Source organism: Metopolophium dirhodum, chromosome 2 (assembly GCF_019925205.1).
Source record: "Metopolophium dirhodum isolate CAU chromosome 2, ASM1992520v1, whole genome shotgun sequence".
NCBI classification, from domain to species: domain Eukaryota; kingdom Metazoa; phylum Arthropoda; class Insecta; order Hemiptera; family Aphididae; genus Metopolophium; species Metopolophium dirhodum.
This window is the reverse complement of record NC_083561.1, coordinates 11,624,773-11,645,873: the sequence shown is the minus strand read 5'-3', so window position 1 is coordinate 11,645,873 and position 21,101 is coordinate 11,624,773. Positions and strand designations below refer to the sequence as shown.

At 30.6% G+C, this 21,101-nt stretch overlaps 1 protein-coding gene across 2 annotated transcripts in view; it reads left to right on the top strand.

The window, feature by feature from the left end:
• The window catches only part of LOC132938635 (hydroxymethylglutaryl-CoA lyase, mitochondrial), a 28,231-nt gene extending 16,660 nt beyond the window's left edge, over nt 1-11,571 (top strand). The window contains exons 1-6 of one of the 2 annotated variants that reach the window (XM_061005572.1): nt 3,101-3,546; nt 8,463-8,629; nt 8,851-8,974; nt 9,051-9,263; nt 9,674-9,862; nt 10,707-11,571. In XM_061005572.1, coding sequence (XP_060861555.1) covers nt 3,478-3,546; nt 8,463-8,629; nt 8,851-8,974; nt 9,051-9,263; nt 9,674-9,862; nt 10,707-10,988 — 1,044 coding nt within the window. In that variant the 5' untranslated portion in view covers nt 3,101-3,477 and the 3' untranslated portion in view covers nt 10,989-11,571. Of the gene's footprint in view, nt 1-3,100; nt 3,547-8,462; nt 8,630-8,850; nt 8,975-9,050; nt 9,264-9,673; nt 9,863-10,706 lie in introns of those variants that run through there. The other variant, XM_061005573.1, reaches the window with a different exon arrangement.
• Nucleotides 11,572-21,101: the final 9,530 nt, after the last annotated feature.

The window sequence follows — 21,101 nt, the reverse complement described above, 5'->3', positions numbered from 1 at the left end:
CTACTATAGTATGCTATACCTACCGTAAAATGATACCTACCAAAAAAACGTTTCACTTACTGATTATTGAATAATAACAATTTATTAACTAATTTATTATGAAAATGTATCAAACTCGGAATGATTGACGGTTTCATAATGATAACCTATAACTTTTAAGGTTCTATATTATGCTCGCCATTGATCTGAATTCAGCTATAATTTTGTACGACTGTTATAATACCTATTTTATTATGTAATGACTCAAATGTAATTTACCGAAATAAAATGAAATAAAACAAAAATAATTACCTACAGTAGGTAATATGCCTTGATGGTGTGTAGAAAATGCTAATATAAACATTCAGTCCAAATTTCATGTACCTACGGTCATTTGTTTTAGAGTTGCACCAAAAACCAAAATGATTTTCTCGAAAACAGATTTTGCGTAAAAATTCCCGTTTTCCCTTAATTTTTCTTTTGTTTTTCACGTCGCGTTTGAAAACTACTGGGAAATGTTTACTTTTGACCCCCCCCCCCCCCCAAAGTACCAACTAGATTCACTTTCCTATCAGAAAAGTTACTGTTGAAGAAAATCCAAGCACTTTTACTGTCCTAAAAGGTGATGACAGACAAACAAAAAAAAAAAAAAAACACACATCATTGTAAAATCAATACATTCATCGCTTCGCTCAGAATCTAAAATGGGAATGAGCACGCTTGGTGAATCACTCTGTATACGGTTTACATTTTAAGGGTGAGTAGGTACGAGACAACCCGGCAACGTGCTAAAATAATGTCCGCAGGTCAATACGACCGCGCAACCCAATGAAGTGAAGGATTTTCTTCTTGTTTTTGTTCGCTCAAATGATTATATTTGGCCCTCGACAATATACAATAAATATACAAATAACAAACATTATACGTACTAATGGTACATTTTACGGTGAACTTTAATATTTGCTGCCAGGTTTAATCATTTTTTTAATCATTCAATTCAAATCGATAGTCAGTCTTGTTGTTCTGCAGGTAAGATGGTCTAAAATATAATCCAAAATTGGTTATAAATCAGGGTTGGCAAAAACCCGGGCTTTATAGAAAAAAACCCAACCCGGTACAGTTATTATATTACAAATAGCTATATTTTACAAATCAGTTATATCCTTCTTTTTTTTTTAATTGAACAAAAATTTATATTTACAATCTGTATTTATAAGTTATACAATAAGTAAATGGGATGTGGTTTAATTGACGGGAGGGGGAAGTCACCCAATGGTGGCACCCCGTAGTTTAATACTTCATTGGAAAAATAAATAATACCCATAAGTAAGGTAAATTTTTCTGAAAATTTAACACAAATTAAAAAAAAAATAAGAGTGAATTTCCATTTTATCCAGAAAAGCAGCCCGGGTTTTTTTTAAATATAATGTGGGTTTAACCCAGAAAAGCAGCCCGAGTTTTTTCGGGCTGGGCTTTTTCGTGCCAACCCTGTTATAAATAGGGCCTGTGTAATTGCAATACCAACGCGTTGCTCAATACCAACCATAATCTCCACAAATACAAACTGTAACCACCCAAAACATGCTAAAGTCCATAGTTGCTTTTGCTCCGATAACTAATAAAAAAAAAAAATAAATAATAATAATAATTTATATTATATTTTAGATTACAATACAGGTATTTAGTTTACACTTTAAATTCCAAGGTTACACGTTTCCGCCAAAGTGTACCTCCCCATTTCACCAATATAAGTACTCATTCCCATCAAAACAGTTTCTACAGATAATATTAAAAGCTTATACAATAATTTTTATTGCAATAAAAATATAATTCTGTACCAGTACCAAAGTTGCGAGGGTGTCTGATACGTCATACGTACTAAACGTATCTATCGATAATATTTTTATTTATATAATACAAAATGTCGTTACTGAAATTATATTGTTATTGGCTTATTAAAAAAAAAATCATAAAAAAATTCCCGTATGTCACAGTTAAAAAAAATATTAACTAATTATAGAACTATACATACATATATTATTATTTAATTTTTATTTACGTTGCATAATTGTATTATTAATGTTATATTTAAAAAAGGTGGACAAGTGGGTATCGTTCTGCTGTACAGTAATTGTCGAGCATGTCATTGTAATGGATGTGTTATATTTGAATTCAACGATAAGAGTCATTCCATAGAAAAACGATTCTGAGTGAAGACGTTGTGTCATCCTTGCATAAATAATCAAATTTAATAGTTAATACAAATTGAATTTATCTCATGGCTATAAATAGTGTAACTTTCCGCTGAACTATTTCTTTGATAAAGGTAGAAGAACTTGTTGGAAATCTCCTATAAGAATTTCTGATGTTAGCTATAAAAAGAAAATCTTTTACATACATTGAAAATGTTTATATAAATATTTGGTGAAAATAGTTATTAGACAAGTGTCTAGAGTTATTAGTTTTTGAGTAAAACCATAAAATAAAAAAGATTTTTAGGTTTTTCCCGAAAAAAAACACATCATTGTAAATACAACACATTCAACGCTACGCTCAGAATCTAAAAAAAACGATTATTTACTTTTTACAACATATTGTTGTCCAGATGTTGTCCTAAAGGTAGATTTTTCCCTCATTTGATGACATGGGTACCTACATGCGGCAATATTATAATATAATAATATCACGTCTTTGTGTTTTATTATTATTGTTGTTGTTTATAATAATATATTACATTATTATTCTCGTCGAGAGATATTTTGTCGACCTTGGATGGTGTTTGCAACGAGCTCTAACAGAGTTCGCGTATGCCGTTCAACGACATAATGTATTACTATCATCGCCGCACACAAAATACGCGTACAACACGAATTTATAATTATACGAAAACATTAATAATATTATAAATATTAAATTATATTATTATCCACCTATGCCTCCATAGTACCTACCTGTCCGTATAATAAATATTATTATTATTATTTAGTATATTTTACGTTTCCGCGGAAACTTGTCGATGGCGCCGAGACCCCTTCTCCACGACGACGTCGCGTCCCCTTCGCCCTCGCGCACCGCCGACGTACCGGCGCACGTCGTTATAGACCTAACGGCCGGTCGACCGGCAGTCAGTAACAGTATTCGCTTGGTCGAGTTTCGTAGGGCGCTGCTCGTGCATGGCCCCAATCCCGACTTACCTAGCTGTTATTGTATTTTCAACAGTTTATTATTGTTTTATTCCACCGGTGTGTTTATGACCAACTGTGTGCGTGCACGTGTGTTAAATATAACATAATCCTACTAACATATAAATATTATATAAAATATTAAAAGACAGTACGTAATATTATATTATATAGTAAAATATCGTATAGTATCATTGTTGTCGGTGCATCTATCAGTTGTACACCTGCATCGTATTTATATAATATATATAAAGATCGTCGTCGAACCAGAATTTTGGCCACCCGGTGCGAGAAAACATACGGCGTACACACCGCGATGCATTTCGTCAACGACGTATCAAAGTTCATCTACAGCAGTCTCAGGAACGAATCGAGCAGGCTTAGGGTACGTATCTCTCGCTGCGTGACCCCATAAATTCATATTTTTTTGCTACAAGACCGAGACGCAATTATTCACTGTAGGATTCGATTTTCGGTGTATACTACTCGTACGATTTATGAACATTCCATGCACGTCTGCACTTTTGTACTTTTGTCCGTATCGGTTAAAAAGCTTACCCGCCTATTTATTTATTATTCGAAACAAGTAAACAACAAAACTAGTTTATTCGAAAGCCTCCATCAACGGGGCTAATGGCTGCCGGCTGGTACGTATTGTAAGTATTATTGTAAGTCATCGTGGTTACTATAATATCATATTATTATCGTACGCCTCTTTTTCGCCGATGACTATCTCGATGTTTTTCCGCCACTGCATTTCACCGCGCGCAAGCCGCATATAGTTGCGACTGTACAATAACATTATAATCATTATTATTCATTCCGTCCATTTGCAAACCGCCCACGTAAACGCGTGTGCATTTATAAGTCAGATACGAGTAGTTGTATACGGGCATAGTATAATATTATTATTCTCTGTATTTAGAACACACGGCGTCGTTGCTGTTATTAGATTGTAGTTATACGCCACATCTTGAGCGCGACGTATCCTTTATAAAATGGCATACAGAATAATAATATTATGATTACCGAGCCCATCGGCATTCGGCTGGCGGCGCCGCCCGACTATAATCCTTGGATTTGAACTCCACACAGGTCGAATGTGTATCTAAATCTCCTTCGCCATAAGACGTACGTCTCACTGTCTCAAGATCACCCGGCTCGTAAATCGTAATCGTTGATTGTATTAATAACGGACACGTTGCGCGTGTATCTATAAATCCTTGGGAAAGAGTGTAAGGTAATAATAATATAGGTGTAATAGTAATTATACAGGTGTAGTGGTGGGCCGCGGCCACCGGTGAATACGATTCAATTATTCAGAATTTATACGAACCTTGACAGATCGATATAAAATAAAATACGTGTAAGTATTGTGCGTGTATCATTTTCAGACGATAGTAAAAATGAGCCCATTATGTTCATGTTATATTGTTCTTTTTTTAAATTTACAGCTGCACATTAGCATCATTGATAATATAATATCATCACGTAAATTTCAATTATATGTACACAATATTCGTCCTTCTTTACATATTTAGACAGTAGTTTTGTTCACAGTATTGTGAACTACGACCTATGCTCATCGATGTACCTATATTATTATGTACACAAGCGTATAATAAATAATAATCATTTGTCGTTTATACATTTTCACATTTACATTGCTATGTGCATTACCGATAAGATAACATAGACACTAGGAGAGGTACCCTCGGAATAGGTAGCTAATCAAAAGACTATAAGACCGTCTATTGTTTATAATATACAATATACATATTATAATAGCCAATTGGTATAATTGTTCTATATTGGCTATATGTGCGCAGGATTGCTTATCAAATTATGTCGTGCGCTATTCACTTACACTTTTCGTTTGTTCTTGCTATCTAAACGCAAATAATACGTTTATCATTTTGGAAATGTTTCAAATTGATTTGGGTTTCGTCAAAGACTGAAGGCCAATCCTAACTACGCTAATGAGGTGTATAATATTCGTCTTCGTTTTTTCTTTAGCTCTGCCGGGTTTATACAGGACAAGAAAACAAATTCAAAACGTAAACTCAACTTTTCCCAACACAGACAGACAATTTAAATAGTTTTTAAGTACAGAACAAAACATAAACCGGTCTCTGTGTGAAATCCAGACAGAATCGATTTAACATTTCCTCTTCAAACATATTTACTATATTTTATTGATAATAATTGTGTTGTGGTTTTGTTATTTATTAAGTTAAATGCGATGTATTTTTCCATATACTTTGTCAGACAATTAATTTTTTAAGATAATAATATTATGTATTTTGTGTTTGGCACCTAAAGAATACTAATTTCATTGTTCGACGAAGATCCGGACACCCGTGGACAATGTCTGTACGGATCGCCTTATTTCAATCATACAAATGATTTAATTATCTTTGAAATCCATAAAATGATAATTATCTGAGTAATAAAATTCAGTATTTATATAGTGTGTCTAAAAAGTAGAACGATTAAGTTAGGTTTCTGAAACCCTAAACGTGTAGTACTACACTATAAAGATTATAAATTATAATACAATATTATGCAAGCATATTATGCTAACTATTGATACCAATAATCGTCAAATGTGATCGTATGTCTTTCCTTTCTTAACACTTTCTAGACACAATTATGTACACATTTATAGAATATAATATTTTATCTAATTTCGAACGGTAGTAGACAGTATAAATTTTAGCTATTGTGTTGTTTACCAATTTGTAATTACTATGAATTATGCATTATTATTAATTGCAAATATTACTCAATAATATATGTAAAAAAAAATAGCATAAAGTACTTAGTACTTAGTAGTGGGTAGACATAATTTACCTACTAAGAATAATAGTGACTGCAAATTGCAATGGCAATCAACAAGCTCTTGTCGACTATTTGAGTATTACAATTCTCTCGTCATGTTCGTTGAATAGTGATAAACTCATATATCCTATTTAGAATACGCGTTTTTCGTATACAATTAGTATTTGCTAATATATTTATAACGAGACTACGAGAGCTCTTATGTGATATTCGACGTAATTAACAAGTCATCGTGTGTCAATTCACAAGTACAAAATTGCTTTTGAGGATATAGGTAATAAAATGTTCGTTAGTATGCTCGAAATCGGTTTGTATACCCGCGCAAAGCGTGTTTAATCTTTAATATTATTAAAGTAGAAGTTATTTGAATTGTTGAAGTATCATTTTTTCACATGACTACATGAGTGATAATATAAATAAGTTAAGCGGAAGTTTTTGTATCTAAACTATGCTTTTCAAGATAACCTTTTCGACTTCATAGTAAAAACCAACGTTTATTACGAATTAACAATAATTCTTAGAACTTTGAAGTGATAAAAACTTTTAACGATTAATCCTTTTACTATACTTTTTCAGAAACCCTACTTGATTGACATGAACGATTAAATAAATATTTTCAAGAATGATGTTTATTATAAGTTATAACGTTTCGTGAAAATGAATACTGACAAAATTGAATCATTACATAAATAATTTATAGGTACTTATATTATTTTCGTATTTGGTGTCATTTATATTATAATATAATGACGATCTCATTCTAGTAAAACTAATTGTGATTTCATATTCTTATAAATAAAATGTATTCAAAGCGTGTCGTTAATATTGTTATAGTATTATCAATCACACAATTCAATATTAGTTACGGGCTTACGGCATTGTCCGCACAACATAATAATATTATATATCCATACAATCCATTTACATTTAATAATGCAAAAAAAATATAAAATCGATTTTCGGACACGCACGTTACTTAACTTCATTCATCTAGCATTGCTGGTATTAAATACGTGTCCTATTATTGCGTCTAGTCGGTATGTGTGTCTTTAGATGTATCTACACCTGAAGTATAAAACTAAGTTGTCACTATACTCCGGCCCACGAGAGATCATTACCGTTTCGCGCATAAGACCGACAGTATTCCCCCACTTAGTGCCATTCAGTGTATGTCCAGTACGTGGGGATGCGCGGAATCGAACGCGTTTTGGTCGGGACACGGTAATGTTCTCTCGTGGGACCTGTGTTTATAGGTAATATGTACTAAGGTACAACTGCTTTATGTTTGGGCGGATGTCATTATGTCAACCTTGATAATATTATCTTCAAACTAGGTACTGGACTTAAGTATACCACATAATTTTATACTTATATTATGTTCTTATAATACTGGGGAATATATTATAAAAGTTATTTGTGTATCTATATATTTTGTTGGTTATCAAACCTCGAAAAACTCTATATCTCGTTTACCCTGAACAAAACTATAGCCAACTATGGGATATTATTTACCTCGTACCTTGGAAGTATAAAAAATAAAAATCAGAATTTCAATTAGTCATTACTGATTCCCGTGCAGAACCTACGCTTTTAATGTACAATAAATTTCTTATAGACTAATAAATATATATATATTGAACGATCGACTTACAATATTATTCTCTCGACCGATTAAATCAAATTCGATATTGTTAAGTATACCGTGTAAATCATCCAACAAATAATAGATTAGAAACCTATATATTATTTAAAACAAATAAATATTATAAATATTTATTTAAATGCGACCATGATGGTGGGAGCAACTGTAATTATATTTTTATTTCACTCAGAATCACCAATGCCATTGTGCAACGTTCGTTGCACAGGTAAAAGTAGACGAGATATAATATAGTATGCACATTATATAGGTATTTTTAAATTCCTGCATCTAAAGTAAGATATTTTATACTGTTAATCTTAATACGTAGTTAGTTTGTAACAACAAACAGAACCATCACGTGACCTCCAAAATATAGGTATATTTATTTTTTAAGGTTCTGTTGACCCTGATAGGGTCCATGACTTTTTCATTTTAACAACACACCGATATCTATTTCTAATATAATTGGTAGGTATATAAAAATTGTTTGTTCCTCGTGTTTGGCAATCGCAACAATGCATAAGTACTGTTACATTATTTGCGTGTCTTGTAAGTAATATCATTCCACAATTGATTTATGTGTCAGTGACTGTTAAATTATTCTTTTTGATATCGCGTTAACTAGCCTACATATAGAAATAGTATTTAATATCAATTACTTGGAATTTAAACATTTAACGAGATATTAAATTGACCTATGTGTCAGTAATAAATATCTACATTTCTCGATAAAATTCCTTTTTATTTTCCTCGTTACATATTATTATACTTGAGTTAAAGAAAAATAAGCTTAAAATTAACCGTAATTTGTTTTATAGAGCTATGCGGTGAATTGCGCTCAAAAGTATCCGACAAAAGTTCGGGTCGTCGAAGTAGGACCGAGAGACGGTCTACAGAACGAATCGAAAAACATACCGACGGATGTTAAAGTGGAGTTCATAAACAGACTGTCTGCGACAGGTCTTAAAAACGTTGAAGCTACTAGGTGAGTGTAATAATGTGTACAATGGTCATCGTGTAGACCGCAACGTTATAATTTTACCTATACGTGTAACCTGCAGTAACCACTAAAGGCACTTATCGTATATTATTATAACGTATGCTATAATATTATATAGGTAGCACTATTCATTATTGGCTATTACGTTTTTTTTAAAAAAAAAAAATTGTATAAATTACTTTATTTGTGGTTCGTTTTGGTTTTAGTTTCGTTTCGCCGAAATGGGTGCCGCAAATGGCCGACCATTCAGACGTGTATAGCAAGATCGACAAAGTGGACGGTGTGTCGTATCCGGTGCTGGTGCCGAACATGCGAGGTCTTCTCACAGCTGTACGTGTATACCTACTGACTTACTCGACACATGCATTGTGTACGTCCTGGTTTCATGTTTCTATATCGTTTTCAGATGCAACACGACGTAAAAGAAATCGCCGTTTTCGGGTCCGCTTCCGAAGGGTTTAGTCAAAAGAACATTGGCTGCAGCATTGCCGAGAGCCTGGAAAGGTTCGAAGACGTAGTGTCCACAGCTCTGGACCACGGCATCAAAGTTCGCGGATACATTTCCTGTGTGTGCGGTTGTCCGTACGACGGTGCTGTGTCACCCCAAGACGTCGCTAAGGTATAATGGACACATAATATACTAGTTACTGCAAGTACACACATGAATGCAGAATGTTTTTTTTATGTATTTTAGACAGAAGTACATTTTAACTGATAAACTGATTTAATTAAACTGTCTATTTATTTGTTTTATTAAAACTACACAAAAATGCTTATGCTTAAAAGTTAATTATATATTTGGGTATATATGAGTGATCAGACTATCGTATAAACAATAATTTTTCGATTTTAAATTTTTTATTACCTACATATAAATGTTATAATGGATTGATAAATTTGAACAGAAAGTCCTTATTCATTCAATGTAATATATTGTTATTATTTAATTTAATATGCATACGTAGTTATTATTTTTATAAATATGAGTATCTGACTAATAAAATTGTGTTTACCTATCTAAATGTTTAGATGTCCGACGCGTTCTTCAAAATGGGCTGTTATGAGATTTCTCTTGGAGACACAATTGGTATCGGCACACCGGGCACAATAAGGGCAATGTTACAAGAAGTCATGGAAATGGTGCCTGTCGAAAATTTGGCTCTTCATTGTCACGACACTTATGGGCAGGCGTTGTCTAACATACTTACTGCTCTGGAGGTACGCACAAAAATCCGTTTTTCTCGAATCGGTGAAAATAGTCAAAAGTTTGACTCCAATGCCTTGACTTGATCTATCTTATCATTTACACTATTGGGATACACTTAAATGTTGTATAATATATGTTATTACAACGCTCGAATATAAAAATTATATTATTTATTTATTGACATATTTTAAATCTTATTTACCATACGTCGTAAGTGTTTTTTCGATTTCTAAGTGACTATGATTTGTACATTTATTGGAATAACACCGTGCATAAATAATATTACTATAGGAATTATATTAATTTTCAATAGGGATAAAATAAATTTGCATATTGATAAATTTAATTCAAAATAAGTAAGACACAAATTCATGGGGACAAAATCACCCACTTCACCGAATGATGCGTCTTACAAATTGTAATAATTACTTAGCTTAAACTATTTTTTTGTTTTTTGGCCATTAATGAATTTATTAAAAATGTATGTTTCACTGTATGTAATTTTGTAAAATTGCCCGTTTGGGTGTTGAATTATATAAATAAAAGACCGTTCTAACTTTACAAGTATGAAATATAATTTAGCATATTTTGGAATTTTTAGTTCATATTTTATGGTTATTTATTGCTTTCAATTCATGCATTGGTTATCATATTAATATATTATTATTACACCAGATATTCGTTCAGTGGCACGGGATTCCACAGGTTTTTTTATGGGAGGGGGCGGATCCCTGAAATTAAAGCAAGAAAGGAGTAGGTAGACACACAGAAATCGGGAATGACAATAGATATAGCAATATTACATTCCACAACGTATCATTCAATATAATACAATGTTATTTTTTTTTGTTCCAGATGGGTATTTCTGTATTCGACTCGTCGGTAGCTGGTCTCGGCGGCTGTCCGTATGCCAGAGGTGCTTCCGGTAACGTGGCCACCGAAGATTTGGTGTACATGCTACAAGGAATGGGCATCGAAACTGGCGTGGACATGGAACTGTTATTGGGTGCTGGCAGGTATATTTGCGAGGAGCTGGGAAAAAGTACGGAATCTAAAGTGGCCAAAGCGTTGTCCGGAAAAGAAAAACCAATGAAATTCTTGCAATCGTACAGGAATCAAACATCACTCAAGAACTAAAGATCTACCCGAAGCCCTATAAATTATTCCATTTCACTCATTAGCACTCGAAATATCTCTATTATTTGGTGTAATTTAGTGAACTTTTAATTATTTATATAAGACTGAATCTATTATTTTTGTCGTGAATGTGACTTTGAACGTAATTTTTTTATATTTTATTATCGTGTATGGATGATTTACATAATATTTTAATTTATTACTATAATTATTATTATCGTTATCATTATGATACGCATTACATGCGGATAAATACACGATTATGTGACAGACGCAATTCTTGGAACAAAAGGCTGTGCACTGTGATGGCGGCTTAGCTCCCAAATGCGCAGTATCTCCTCTAAAACGTTTAATCGAATTGCGTCCATCTGTGTTACCCAAGATATAAGGTTTATATGTATAAACTTATTAGTAAAAAACGATTTGTGTTTTCCACTCGCAAATGTATTTTTTTAGAATGATACTATTGAGTAGTACCTACCTACCTAATATTATATAATATATTTTTATAAACGTTTATTTTTAATATATTGAAAATTAAAACGAATAAGTTTTGCATATTTAATAAATTTATTGCCATGCAGGACGGTTTTATTTATTTTTATTTATTAAAAAATTACGATTTTAAAATTCATGGTAAAAATATGAAGAGTTGGATTATTAGCTTTGTTAAGCTAGTCATCAAACTGTTGATTAATTAATGATAAATCGGAATCGTATGTATAATTGATGACTATCAAATGTTGGAAACAAGCGTAGGTAGTATAGTACATTATAATTCTTAAATTCAACAGAGTAGCCAACAATGATAATACGGAAGAAGAAAATCATAAATAAACTTATATGAATAATCAATTCTTTAAGTAGAACTATTTATTTATTGTTTATATTGTAGATATTTAAATAATAGTGTTTTTAAATAAACCGAAAGGGTTCAGTCTTCAGTGACAAAGAGATAGGTACAGAAAATATTTTAAGTGTTAGAAACAAAACTCGAATGAACTATTAACAGATAATATATTATTATGTATATTATACGAATATGTGCTGCAGTATATTCATATAGCGTCTGAAAATGTGGGAAATCACAATTTTTAATATGCAAAATATATTTCGTGTATCTAAGAATAGTATAGTAACAATCAACACGTCATATTTTATGAATCTACTATTTAATAAAAAAGAAATATTTATTATGTTAATTTAATGCTGTGAAAGCGTTAATATTATTATTTATTTTTAATAAAAAGTTGGCCTCGACATAAACAAAAATAATGTTAACTCTAATAATAACTTGAAACCTTTAAAAGTGTTTACTATGCTAATTATACTTTTATAATATATAATTATTCTCGAAAAATTCGGTTTTCATGGGATGGTTATAAATTGTGAGTATATACGTTATGAATCGAATGCACAAAAAACTATTAAATTTACATGAATTTTCTTTTAAGAGTTACAATAAGAAAATATGAATAAAAATATATTTTAAGCAAATACTTGTAAGATAACGGTTTTTGTAATTCTTATTTTTTAGTATCATTGTATCGCCATTTAATTAGTACCTACATTGGTACTATTTTATTTTATTATTTCATTTATCAACAAACACTATAAAAAACACCAACTTAAAAACAATAGTCAAATTTATTGGTTTATTTAAAATCAAAACTACTTTTTTAGTTTCCAGGTTTTCCGTTAAACTATAAATATAGATATTTAATTAACACGTGTGTAATGACCTGAAAACCTGTAAGACCTGAAATATGTTAAATACATTTTTGTACATACATAACAGTATACATTCTTTAGTAACTAGGAATATAAAACATAATTTGTCTGAACGTAATTATTCTTTCTACCAAAGTAACAAAAAGAACCATGTGAATACATTAAAATTCACAGCAATACCTAAAGCGTTGGTTAAGAATAGTATTGCTCAACGGTTATGAATTAAATTGTTACTTAAATCTAAGAGAAAATACCAGTAATACACTATACTAAAATGGTAAAATGTACAAATATAATATTATAATATTACTTATTGGAAGCACTGTAGAAATGTAATACAATTATTGAATTATTATTCCTTATTATGAATAATTGTACAAAAGTTCATGACACCGGCCTATTGCCTTATTTACTATTTCCGTTCTAGCCAAGGTCAATTTTTAATATTCGTTAGTGCAAAACTCAAAAAGAATTATTTTTACTTCATGGGAACACATTTTTGTATACTATTGCAGAATCCTCTTGTTATATCATACGGGAAAATACATTGATGAAAATATCCTAATTTCTCACCTCCGTCCGAGCAATGTATTATGTATACTTACTATCTATAATAGTAAATAGGTACATACCTAGATTTTAAAAATGACGATGGCCAATTGGTGGGCACTAGCTTGCATTTCTTTGGCATTTCTTTGGAAATAATTTAATTATTTTTAAATTTTATCTGACCAGACTGACAAACATTTTATTCAGGCACGTCGAACTGTAACTGTAACTACCTACTATACGTAGAATGATTGTATTGTGTTCGTTTATCTCTAATTTTTAAAGAATTTTAAATTACAACTATCAGTTAAACACGCGCGATCAGAATATGCATACAAGGTGAGATTAATAATCTCCCGATTAAACTAATTTTTTGTTTGTTTTAATTACAATTATTATTAAATAAAATGCTGTTTATGCAAGGTCGAGTGCATTATAATAAAAGTTTTATTAGGTACAAATTCCATTCCACGCTAAGCACATTAGCTATAAATCTCAAATCGGTGGTGGCCTCATTATCCTCAAAATAATATGTGTTTCCGGAGATACTTCTGTGGATCCGCTCCTACTTACAAAGGATGATTGAGTTTAGGTGAAAATATAAAAACTGGTCACTGGAAAAAAAATCAACTCCGTGTTATCTATTAGGTACCACAAAATACATCAATACATCATCAATATTCAATCACATATATTTTAAAATTGTTTGTTATCGGGTTTGTCGAATAATAATTTAACTAATAATTTTTAAAACAATTTTTCTGACACTTAGTACCTATAAAAACAATGTTTTAACTTATATTTCGAGGGTGGTTCCTTGTAGCAAATTGAATCTATAGTTGGAAATCTGGAGGTCAGAAGAAAAAATTCTATTACATTTAAAAATAATCAGGAAATTCAATAAAACAATTAGGGAAATACTGGAATTTCTACGCAAACCAATGTTTGAAAAAATCAGTTTGTTCTTGTACTTAATTAAAAAATGAAAATAAACTGTTCAGACTTGTATAATTTACACCAAATATTCATATTAGCTTTATTTTTTAAAAATATTTCTTCTTTTTTTGCGATCCCTTTTAAGGTTTTTAAATTTTCAACTTTATTTTTGTTTTTTATTTATTTATATATCGTATTCGCTTAGTAAAAAAAAATTATATATTATGTAAAGTCAAACAACAATCGGTTTCGTTTAAAATAACCTTTTTTTTTATTTTTATTTGTAAAGTTTTCCTGACAAAATCATCTAAACTTAGTTTTATAAAGAACAACAATTTTTTTTTGGCTATTTATAAAAAAGATATTAACATAATAATATAATGTAATAATTAACTAGGTTGAAGATAAGCTACTTTAGGACATCATGGGGACGACCACGTTTTAGTCTTCGATTGACGGGGCTGACATTTAACCCGTAATGCAGTGGACCTTTTGCTTTGCGTAGATGATAGAAGAAACTTGCCGATAGGTTAGGTTATAACCAATATATGAATTACTATATTTATACATAAAATCGAAATTGCAAAGGATGAAGGTATTATCAAGTATTATAAAGCTTTGCACAGGCCCTCAGGTCGACAAAAATAGATCCGATCCGACCAAAGTTCTATCCGATCAACTCCAATACGAAAATCCGAAAATTACACGCGGACCGACGAGAAAAAGGATTGGGACTATTGAGAAATTTACGGCTCAGTGTTATACTACAAAAAACGTCACAAATCCATTTTTACCGACGTTTTTATCTATTGATTTTTCAAAGATATTTCTATAGAAACCTCCTTTTTTGATTAGTATAATAGTATATTGTATACCTATCCAATATATTATAATACGCTCGTACGTCTTGTAGGACATTTTAAAATATACAACTATACAAGTATACATAGAAATTATAATATTATATTATAACAGTGACTATATAAGCTATATAATATATCTAATATTCAAAACTAGTATTGTTGATTTCAATCATTCCAAAATAAAAAATAAAATTATAGATACCTGCAGGTTTATGAATAAAATAAAATATCTATATTAGCAATTAACTTTTTTCTAAAAAATAAATAATTATAAAATATACCTAGTTAAGAGGACGTCACCCCCTCATGAGTTGTCTCCGTTGTACATACGCGTACGACATAGACAAAACGCGTTTACACAGTCCGAGTAGAACTCACTCAATTTTGATGTTAGAATAAAAACACCTATAGCAAAATTAAAAGATGACAATATTTTGGAGGGCAACCCGTTGAGTTTAAATTTTAAAAAAATTTAAATTTTGAACAGTTAGAGGTATTTTGAAAATGTTGAAATTTTTGATATTTCTAAACCATAATATAATGAACGTTATATTAGATATGATGGAAAAAAACGCAACGACTTACCCTCAGGAATATTGTCACAATTCAATTTTATATTGATTTTATTTTAATATTTTATAGGTATTTTTACTGTAGAACCAAAATTGAGTGATTTATACTCAGACTGCGTAAACGCGTTTTGTCTATATCGTACGTGTGTAAGACGGAGACAACACATGCGGGTGTGACGTCCTCTTAATACAGGTAGTAAATAAGATAGTAGGCGTAAAAACTAATAATATAATACTATAAATTTTAATTTTAATTAGCTTCTAGTATCTACTTACACAACTATTATATATTTATATAGTTCAACAATAATTAGAGTGATATAATATACTACAATTTATTATAATGTACTATAGGTATAAGTACTTAAATATACAAATTGCAAACTCACGAAGCATAATATTGTAAGTAAGCATTTTTCATTAAATCTGAAGTCCGTACATATGTTTATTTTTGTATCGGAAATTTTATTACATTACTATCATTTATCACGGATGACGGATTAATTAAAATATGAATGATGGATGTATCCTTGATTAATTTATGTTACGTTTCTACTGTATACCTATAGGTATAATATTATAAACTGTTTGGTTCGATCGTGCAATAATTATCGTATTTATTCCTATTGGCTGAAAATATTCGTGGTTTCAAACTGTTTGGAATTTAAAATAAATGTATCATTAATATCGTCAAATGTTCAACCGTTCGGGGGGCCCCCTCCCACGCGCCCCATATATTGACCCGACCCACAAGCACATCCTGGACAGTTCGCCGCCACTATACCTACGTCATACATATTTTTATCAACAGCATGCTTTTTAGATTGTGTGCTGGCTTAAAGGTAAATAGGTTGATTTACCGAGTAATATTGGTTTTTAAAAAAAAAAAAAAATGTTCATATCTTTATCTATGGTAAGCTCGAATTGTATCCGATCCGATAACGAATTTTGTATAATAGCCCAATGTGGTTCAAAATTATTTTACGGGTTGTCCAATTTATGACCATGCTCGAATATTAATTTTGAATTAATCCCGACAACAGTGGTTGCCCCAACCGAGTTTCTATTACTGCAATCACAATACCCGATTTCGGATCGGGCCGAGTCCCTAGTAGGACTATAAGTATCCTATTTTCTTATTAATCTAACCTCCTTAGATACGCCCACACATTATAAACAAACCAAGATAATTAATCGTCAATAACTCGAATTTATTACAAGCTCGGCGTGCTGCGTTCATTTGTGCAACTAATGTATTGTAGATAGGTAATAGGTACCCATTGTATACTCGTATATTTTTAATTGGAACGGATTATCGTAAATATATGTATCATGTCATAAATTGTAGTACCTACCTACAACGGTATAATATATTATTATGTTAGTGTGGGACCTATACTACTAATTTGTTAGATTATAATATTATGTAACAGTAGTCGCCTTAGATGGGAGGCACGAAAATACTAACCATATTATATATATATTATTAAAGTCGGTACATATTCTGTATTATTTGGGCGCTGTCGACTTGAATGCGGTAAAATTACCGAGACGTGTAGATCTAATTTGTTTATTACACATATATATAGGTGCGACCGACGTAAATTACTGTTATTATTTTTATTTCAAATCTTGAGCTATAAATAGAATAGCTGGTACATCTTTTAAATTAAAATTATATAATATGCATGATGTATCATTTAATTTTGTTACTTAATCAAATACCTACGTAAAATTGTAAAAGATTATAATTACGATAATACCAACTATATATTATAAATTATTAATAAATCACATGGACACGGTTAACTTTTAGTTTTTATTTTCATACATTTTTAGAAAGTTTTAAACTCGGGTTCTGATTGAACATTATATTATATTACTTGAATAAAACTAACTGTTTATGAGGTTTAAATAAGTCTTTACTTTTTCATCTCAATACTTCGCTGAATTTTTTTTTAAAACTGTGAAAGTATTAGTAGGTTCTAATATATTAATATATGAATATAATATGTAGTTAAAATATAGTAATCAACCTTTCAAATTTTAAATTTATTAAAAAATTCTCATCATAGAAACTATTTATTTCATATCGTAATTATTAGCTGTTATATTATCTAAAATTAAACTATTCACACTCACATAGAGATCATTCATTTTATATGAAACGGTGAGACGAGGCATGAATCCAAAAATATAATTATTAATGTTATTAGGCGAGGGAGTACAAGACACATTCATAATATTTTTCTGTTTTCTGTATGGTGTTTAATTTGTTTTTTTATTGTACTTAAACTTGCAAGTTAAATAAAAACTTAGTTAAAATGTCTAATATTTTTTTTTAAATATAACTTAAAGATTATTATATCCTATTTATTATTAAATGTTTTATAGCATTTATATATATTTATAATTTGTTGAATATGGTATCCATTTAATATGCAATAATGCAACTTTGCAACTATAAAAGTCCTATTAATCTGTACTTGACTTTAGTAACCATTATCGTTCTTACGTAAATAAAATAAAAGGTTATAGGAAGAGTAAAAAATGTTCTTTTAGAATTTGACATTCGTGCACAACTCGTACAAGGCCAAGGCCTTATTATGGTGAACATTTTCAGAAGGTTAAATAACAATTTACTTAAGAATTTGTTTTAGAGTTGCACCAAAAAGCAAAATTTTCTCAAAAACAGATTTTGCGTAAAAATTTCCATTTTTCCTTAATTTTTCTTTTGTTTTTCACGTCGCTTTTGAAAACTACTGGGAAATGTTTACTTTTGACCCCCCCCCCCCCCAAAAGTACCAACTAGATTCACTTTCCTATCAGAAAAGTTACTGTTGAAGAAAATCCAAGTATTTTTACTGTCCTAAAAGCCAAAAGGTGATGACAGACACAAAAAAAAAAAAATAAAAAAAAACACACATCATTATAAAATCAATACTTTTATCGCTTCACTCAGAATCTAAAACTATATCGTAAATAATTTTCAAGAAACAAAGGATTATAATAATATTTTTCAAATTAGTTTAAACTTGCATTTTCATAATCTTATTTTTTTTCATTTTTAAGAAAAATTATCACTTATTATTAGAAAACTAAAATAAAATAGATAAGCCCATATCATAAAATAATTTTATGCTTTTTGTATTAGGTTGACGTGAACTATTATTACCTTTCATTTTTATCATATTTTTTTTTGCGTGAGGAGCAATTAACTCTGTGGATCTTGACTTTTTCCGGTAAATTATTCCATACTTTTTAAACAGTACCAACATTTGTTTCATTTAATGTAAGTTATATTTTAAAATTTTAAAATGTCTTCAATATATACCGGAGTACACAATAATTAAGAATAGGTATTTAATATAAATGTATAACTATTTAATAACTAGGTACATACTGCAGGTTACTATAGCTAAATTGCTAAACTAAATACAGAAATTATATTTAATTCATTCAGTGAAATTGTAAAGTTATTAAATATACAGTTATAGATGGTACTACACGTATTTAATTACTAATTATAAGTATTAAGAATACACATTTATACTTAGATCTGCAGTAAGATTACAAGTAGGCTATTGACTAAAAATTATGTTAGATTTTCGTCTTTAAAAATAAAATGGTTGTACCTATACGACAATGTGCTAATATAGTATAAAAAATAAAATGATATAACCCATCCGGTAAAATATTGAAAAATGCATAAAAAATAAACGTAATCCTGCAAGTAATATAATGACATGTGTCATGCGAGTTGTATAATGTTACAACTTACACCTACCTTTTTTTTTTTAACAACAATTTATGAAATCGACAATCCCTGGCAAAATATTATTATGATATGTCTCTGAAATCGTCGATGTATTTATCAACATTTGTGTGCTTATATTAATTGCGTGTTTATGCATAAAGGTATAGTATACAATAGGTATTTTGTATACAAATTTATATTTTCTATGTATAATAATATACAAATATTCAACATTACTACCTACGTTTTATAGGAATGTTATAAAAAACCAATACCTATGCAGTTCGCTCGTTTTATAAATGTTTTTTGTGACGTGCGAACTTTACAAGTTTCAATATTGATCGTGTACTTGCCTCCGATATAGGGTGAGTGACTTACGCGCTGATGACTTGATGTGTGCGTGTGTTGTAGTAGGTAGGTAGTGCACGGTTAGCGGTTGAGTTGCAGTGAAATTTGCGTCCGACGACCGCTCACAAAAATCGATTCTGCAGCGCCAAACGAAAAATAAATTTATAATAAGCGTTCATTATATGTTTCATTACGTGTTGCTGGAACAATTATCTTATAACACTCGTAATCAAACCGAATCTTCTATATTCTGTGAGAATTCCATATTATTATATTATACAACTGTTGAACTATATGTAAGTGCATAGCACCTATATACTTTATTATAATACGCGGAGACTGGAACTCAATTACTTATGCCGTGTATATATGATACTTTATGTCTGCGAAAAATGCATTTTCTCACGGTTTTCGAGATTTGTTTTTGAACACCGTATCGCGTATGATCTCCCGTCCTGCATGTGTCGAGATCCAAAAATGATCCATTCAATTTATCGTACCCGGTGTACAATTTAAAAACAATTAATCTTCGGGAATTCGCACCAACTATGGCGCTGTTATATCGTGGACCGTGTACACACGCGCGTCGTTTAAAAAGAATTGTTAGGGTTTAGCACGATTGGGCGCATGTCGTATTATTATGTTTTCTATGGTCTTATAAGCTACACTGGGAAGAATTATACAAGCGGAAAATAACGAACGTTGGATGGAAATGTTATCTAATAGAATTTATCCAACAACATCGTTTGCTGTAATTTTGTTTAAAAGTGTTGAGAGTGTTTTCAATTTCGATAACTATCTCAGTAATACTATCGCTCGTAATATTTCGTTTTAATTAATTTCGGCTCAACGCTTGAGGATCGGAGCACGTGATGTACACAAACTACATAGATATAGGAACCTAACGTTTCGAAAAAATAATGTCTCCACTCTTTAGAAATTAAGTACACGTAATGTCCATGTTTGTACAATCGCCAAAGCATCAGCTTTCTCAGCTTTCAGCTGATCCGTTCAGAAAATTAATTATAATGCGAGCTGGAACCAAACCAAATACGTATTATAGCCAAATATGCAGGCACATGAAATCGTATGTATAGTTCCCATTGACAAAACGGTAGTTATTATTTTTATATTTGAATAACATTTGCCATATATTTTATATACCTCACATTAATCGGTGAATACAGAATAATATTTTGTTTGTACATTACTTGGTACTGTTCAATAGTATTATATTATACTATTATAGGTACTAGGTATCAGCTCGATGAATAAAAATGTATTTTTTAAATTAAAATGGGCTAGGCAGAAAAAAAATAACTGAAAAAGAACATTGAACAAAGGAAATATCATGATA